The sequence below is a fragment of the Trypanosoma rangeli genome (genome assembly GCF_003719475.1).
Source record: "Trypanosoma rangeli strain AM80 chromosome Unknown Tra_15.4_contig_00029, whole genome shotgun sequence".
NCBI classification, from domain to species: domain Eukaryota; phylum Euglenozoa; class Kinetoplastea; order Trypanosomatida; family Trypanosomatidae; genus Trypanosoma; species Trypanosoma rangeli.
In genome coordinates, this window is record NW_021705773.1 from 67,499 (window position 1) to 72,327 (window position 4,829).

General features: G+C 53.1%; 5 protein-coding genes across 5 annotated transcripts in view, besides 4 other annotated features; all 5 read right to left on the reverse strand.

Annotated features, from left to right (window-relative positions):
* Positions 1 to 103: 103 nt before the first annotated feature.
* Positions 104 to 544, reverse strand: TraAM80_01451 (uncharacterized protein; the record flags this gene model as incomplete). Its single annotated transcript, XM_029378492.1, has 1 exon — positions 104 to 544. One exon carries the CDS (start codon positions 542 to 544, stop codon positions 104 to 106), a length of 441 nt encoding a protein of 146 aa, XP_029241681.1.
* A 355-nt stretch (positions 545 to 899) lies between these two features.
* TraAM80_01452 (uncharacterized protein) lies at positions 900 to 1,934 on the reverse strand (the record flags this gene model as incomplete). Its single annotated transcript, XM_029378493.1, has 1 exon — positions 900 to 1,934. The coding sequence occupies one exon, from the start codon at positions 1,932 to 1,934 to the stop codon at positions 900 to 902; it is 1,035 nt and encodes a 344-aa protein (XP_029241682.1).
* Positions 1,935 to 2,084: 150 nt separating this feature from the next.
* Positions 2,085 to 2,109: a microsatellite.
* Positions 2,110 to 2,217: 108 nt separating this feature from the next.
* Positions 2,218 to 2,252: a microsatellite.
* A 33-nt stretch (positions 2,253 to 2,285) lies between these two features.
* TraAM80_01453 (putative DEAD-boc ATP-dependent (RNA) helicase) lies at positions 2,286 to 3,989 on the reverse strand (the record flags this gene model as incomplete). The annotated part of the gene is made up of 1 exon (XM_029378494.1): positions 2,286 to 3,989. The coding sequence occupies one exon, from the start codon at positions 3,987 to 3,989 to the stop codon at positions 2,286 to 2,288; it is 1,704 nt and encodes a 567-aa protein (XP_029241683.1).
* A 149-nt stretch (positions 3,990 to 4,138) lies between these two features.
* Positions 4,139 to 4,199: a sequence feature (A-rich).
* Positions 4,200 to 4,275: 76 nt separating this feature from the next.
* Positions 4,276 to 4,328: a sequence feature (A-rich).
* A 61-nt stretch (positions 4,329 to 4,389) lies between these two features.
* TraAM80_01454 (uncharacterized protein) lies at positions 4,390 to 4,791 on the reverse strand (the record flags this gene model as incomplete). The annotated part of the gene is made up of 1 exon (XM_029378495.1): positions 4,390 to 4,791. The coding sequence occupies one exon, from the start codon at positions 4,789 to 4,791 to the stop codon at positions 4,390 to 4,392; it is 402 nt and encodes a 133-aa protein (XP_029241684.1).
* Positions 4,792 to 4,804: 13 nt separating this feature from the next.
* TraAM80_01455 (uncharacterized protein) overlaps positions 4,805 to 4,829 on the reverse strand; it is a gene marked incomplete at both ends in the record, with an annotated part of 597 nt that continues 572 nt past the window's right edge. Inside the window, one exon of the mRNA XM_029378496.1 lies at positions 4,805 to 4,829. This exon is cut by the window's right edge and continues 572 nt beyond it. Coding sequence (XP_029241685.1) covers positions 4,805 to 4,829 — 25 coding nt within the window.

Sequence of the window (4,829 nt, forward strand, 5' to 3'; positions counted from 1 at the left end):
TACACAGAGCGGAAACAAAGTCGATTGAAGCATTACAACTAGATAACGGCAAAAACACACATCGATAAAAAAAAACACCTCATTATATATATATGGTGACTTGTCACACACACTGCTTCGCTATGCTGAGCGCTGCCCTCATGTGTGAGAGTGCCCGCCGCCGCGCCTCCACCTCGTTCGCAAGGTGGTCACGCAGTTCCAGACGCACACACTGCGCGTTTTTACTGCGGATGCCTCTCTGTAGCTCTGCAATGGGGTGCGCCAGAGCCTCAATTTGTCTGAAAGCTGTGGCAGACGCCTCCACTGATGAAGTTGTGGTTCCAGATGCCTCGGCAATCTCCACGACTAACCGCATGTACTGCATCCGTATGGCATGCACCAGCTCAAGGAGTTGTGGGACTGATGTCGACGCACACAACTGCGGCGTTTCCGCTGCCTTGGAGACTTCTGCCTTCATCGGATAGAGACGGGCGTCAACGCGGCTCGCCACAGCGATGCGCCGGAGCGTCTCTGGCAGCGTCACTTCTTCCCCTGCCTCTGACATTCTCTGCTACCGGGGGGTGCAGGAGCCTCACCTCGTGGTGGAGCACAAACAACCAGAAAAAAACAGATAGACATAAGACATATTATACACGTATATATGTCAGAGAGCGGAGGGAAAGGAAAATAAAAAAAAAAATTAATGGAAATGCTCCGTCCCCCGCTCCCTCCCCAAGAGAAGGAAGGACAGACAATGAGGCAAGTGATGCTTTAAAGCTCAGATGGACACGGTGCAGAATCAAGCCGCACACACCCAAGGTTTCTCTGCCTCCGTGCAGACTCAAAACATAAATAAAAATACATGGCATCGCTATTTTTACCTTCCTCACATTCCCTCTTCTTCTTAGGGGGTGGATTCTCTAGGAACCTGTGAATATCCACTTTAGATGCTGCAGCAGAGTCCAATTGGCCCGCCCCTCCTGATTCCGTTTGAGTCTCCTCTGTATTGACTCAAGGATCCCCATCTTCTGTATGCCCTCGTTTCCCAACAGAACCAACCTTCGAATGCACTTGTTGTATTTAATTGCCTTCTTGAGCGCCTCAGCGCCGTCGTCTGTGATATTGTTGAATGAAAGGTCAATGTGTTCTAAATAACACACATGACGGAGAGCGCGGCGCTTACGCAAAATACGGGCGAGAACCTTTGCGTCCTGGTCCCCCAGACAACAATGATGGCATATAAGCTGTGTGACCTGGAAGCGCCCACCTCCCGGCATCCAGAGCAGCGGCGTCACATAGGCGAGGGCGAGACTGCGCAGGGCCATCTCCTGTAGTTTGGCCTGCTTTATTTTGTGTCTGCCATGTCTTTCATCAGGAAACTGACAGAAACCTTCACTGTGCCTCAGAATCGGGTCGCCATGGGCGTCAAAATGGAATAGAGGCTCGTGGAGGCCGACAGCACCTAACACGGTGTGGTTTAGGTCCACGGTGGCAATGCATGCAGTGTCTATCCGCGTTGGGTTCGTGCGACTCAAGAGAACGTGCGACACCAACTGAAGCATGAGCTGCGACGACCTCACGTGGGAGGCGTCACAGAGCGAGCCACGCATGCGAGAGGCCACGGTGTCCGCTGCATACGGCGCCGACGACGCTGACGTCCTGATGGTGTGCTCTGGTTGACCAGTCAGCCCCTCCAGTAGCGCTCGCTTTGTGTCCACTTCCCCCTCGTTGAGGAAAAACTCCAGACCTTCTTTGCGACGCATGAAAACGTCGTAGGCCTTGCCTTTAATAGGAGCTGCGCCGTGTGTACGGGTTTCTTGGAGCGGCAGCGGCAGCGGCAGCCGGGTGTAGGCTGGCGGCACAAAGGCATCAACACGGTCGTGAATACTCTCCGCCGACCTCAGGCTGTAGGCCATAGACTCGCGGCCCCCGTCATACTTCCACACCACTGACATGTCATCACCACGACGGTGCGCCGCCTCCTCCCTGTTGCGAGAAAACAGGCAGCAGAGATGCAGGGCAGCACCGTCACGACTACACCCCTTCCTCCCCTCCCCGCCGCTCCCCACTACTCTCACTGTCGGCACCAAACCCAACAACACATTTAAAAAATAAAAATAAATAAATAAAGTACTGCGACTGTGGGACACCGTTTTTTTTTCGTTGTTGCGGTTTAGTTTTCTGCCAAGGACCACACCGAACAAAAAACGGACTGGACAAGGGCAAAGACGACGAGGTAACAACAAAACAAAATAAAACAAACAAAAAAAAACGCCACATAGAAAGGAAGCAAGGGACAAGCCTCATCACTCATTTGAAAGACCCATAGCAGCAAAGTATTCCCCGGCCTCATCTGGCCGTTCCTGCAAATTCACATTCTGTGACTTCCCCAGGGTCTCAGCGAAGTCGAAATCCGCGGCGCCCAGCAGATCCTCCACTTGCTCCATTCGCCCCGACATAAACGGCAGCTCTGCTGCGTGGCACACCTGCTGCACAGTACGGCCCGAGGACGGTGGATACAGCACCACAACGTGACCTTCAGCCCCCATTCGGCCAGTCCGCCCTGCACAGTGCACAAAGGCCGCTGCAGGTGGGCACTCACCGTAAAGGATAACATGCGTGACACCACTGACATGGATTCCGCGGCTCAGTTCGTGGCTCCCCACACCCACCAACAGATTGCCGGTGTTCAGCTTCTCCAATGAACTATCATCCTTCACGTACACGTCACGTAACCCTGCCACAATAGGCCCACATCGACCACCTGTCGTGCCCCCAAGCGACTGTAAAGGTGCCGCAAGAATTCTGTTAGAGTCTTTTTGCAACCATCCAAGCAATTCCCGACAACGCTGCGGTAATGTACACAAAAAATTAACCACCTCCTCCACTGCCTCAAGTGATGTAAAAAGAAGAACTCGAGGCCGTTTTTCTTGTTTGCATATAAGCTGGAGGATTAGTTCTAAACAGCGGGGTAGTGGATGCCTCGGCGAGGCCGAAAAAAAGTAAAAGTTAATTGTCTGAGGGATTGTGTGCTCCACAAAACTCGTCGTCAGACGTATCGCCTTGTCGTTCCGCATCCACGTATTGAGGGCCTGCGCCGTACGGCCGTCAATCGTGGCACTTGCCGCAATCAACTGTGCCGGCACCTCCTCTGGGCGACTGCGGAAAAGACGATCCACCAAACTACTCCCACTTATTGTGTGACGCCCAAACTGCACCTCGGAAGCCAAAATAATATCGGCCTCGTCCAGAATAACGCAGTCCACCTTACGGCGGAGCTTCTCACCCAGGATTGTGGGACTGAGTCTCAAGACATCAGCAATACGCTGCGGTGTGCCAACCAACACATGTGGCTGGATGTTGTGCAGCCGCGCCAGCTGCGTCTCCATCGGAACCCGCTCGATTGCTACTTGCGCCACCTGCGAAGTGGCTCCCCCAAAGTGACGCAGCCACTTTTCGTACTGCAGCGCCAGCTCCTCCGTTGGAACAATGATGACCGTGTGGAGACGGTAGTTAATCTTCTGCCGAATGATTCGATTAGCGCAGGCGAGCGCGATGCCAAAGCTCTTTCCAGTTCCTGTTTCGGCATGTGCAATGACATGCTTGCCTCTAAGCAACATCGGTATCAACGCCCCCTGCAGCTCCGTAAGTCGCCGGATTCGCAGTTTATTCAGCGCGACGACGAGAGAGACGCACAGCCCGGCCGCCCGAGGCGAGGCCTGGGAGTAATAAAGGGGATGCGCCTCGTTGTGGTTGGAGATGTTTCCTGCCGTCGAGGTCAATACCTGGGCGGAGCCAAGACGCAGCTGAATCATCTGGTGCTTCTGCGAGGTCGACGCGTCACTCTGCTCCCGCCGCTTGTAGAAATACTTCTGTGACGCCGGCAGGTTGGCAGCGTGCGTCTCCGCCCCCTGCTGCAGATAGCCCTTCAACAGAGTAGCCACCGAGCCGCCGTACGCCACCTTCGACGCCCGCAAATATTTAAGCCGCCACACCCAACACAACTTCATGCGGCGCCGATTTTCCACCAGAACACGACAGCAGATACTCGGAACAAAACATTTGAAACGCAAAACGGAAAAAAAAAGAGAAACAAATGCAAACAGACAACAAAACACTCATGAAGCAAAAGCAACACAACTAAAAAACTATGCGCCACCAAACACACGAAAATCAAAAAACAAAATAGAAACCACGGATAAAAAAAAAACGAAAGAAACGAGGGAAGAAACACCGACAACCTCACCACCCGCACGCTCGATGTCACAGAGGCCGGCATTGACCCCAGAGCAATGGAAAAAAGAAAAGATAAAAGACGCCCTATAAAATAAAAAAGAAAAAATTAAAAGGAGTCACAGGGCTCCCACGCAAGATAGAAGGGAAAAACGTATCTCATTCCGCCCCCAACACTCAGTAAACTGCAACACACGCCAACACCGCCAGCGGTAGCAGGAACGACACACGCAACCAAGCAGGTCCTCTGAAACTGCCATCGGCTCCACGAGCAGATTTGCCTGCAGCATGCGCAGCACGCGGAGCGCTCCTGCCTGTTGGACCAGGACTCTGAGTGGAGCCATTTTCGCGCCCCTGCGATTGCTCAGCCACAGGGGAAGCCGGTGCCCCAGGTTCCGGAGAGGCAGAAGCTGGCCGTTTCTGGCGCTTCGGATGACTCGTTCCTGGTGATTGCAGTTCCTCAGAAAGTTCACCAAGAAAGGTATTCATTTCTTCTTCAACACAAAGGTCACCATCATCATCTTCTGCATCCCCGTCCCCTGAACTTTTACAAATTTCCTCGAACAGATCACATTGCATCTTTTCCTCTGAATTACCTTTGTTGCACTGCCGCCACT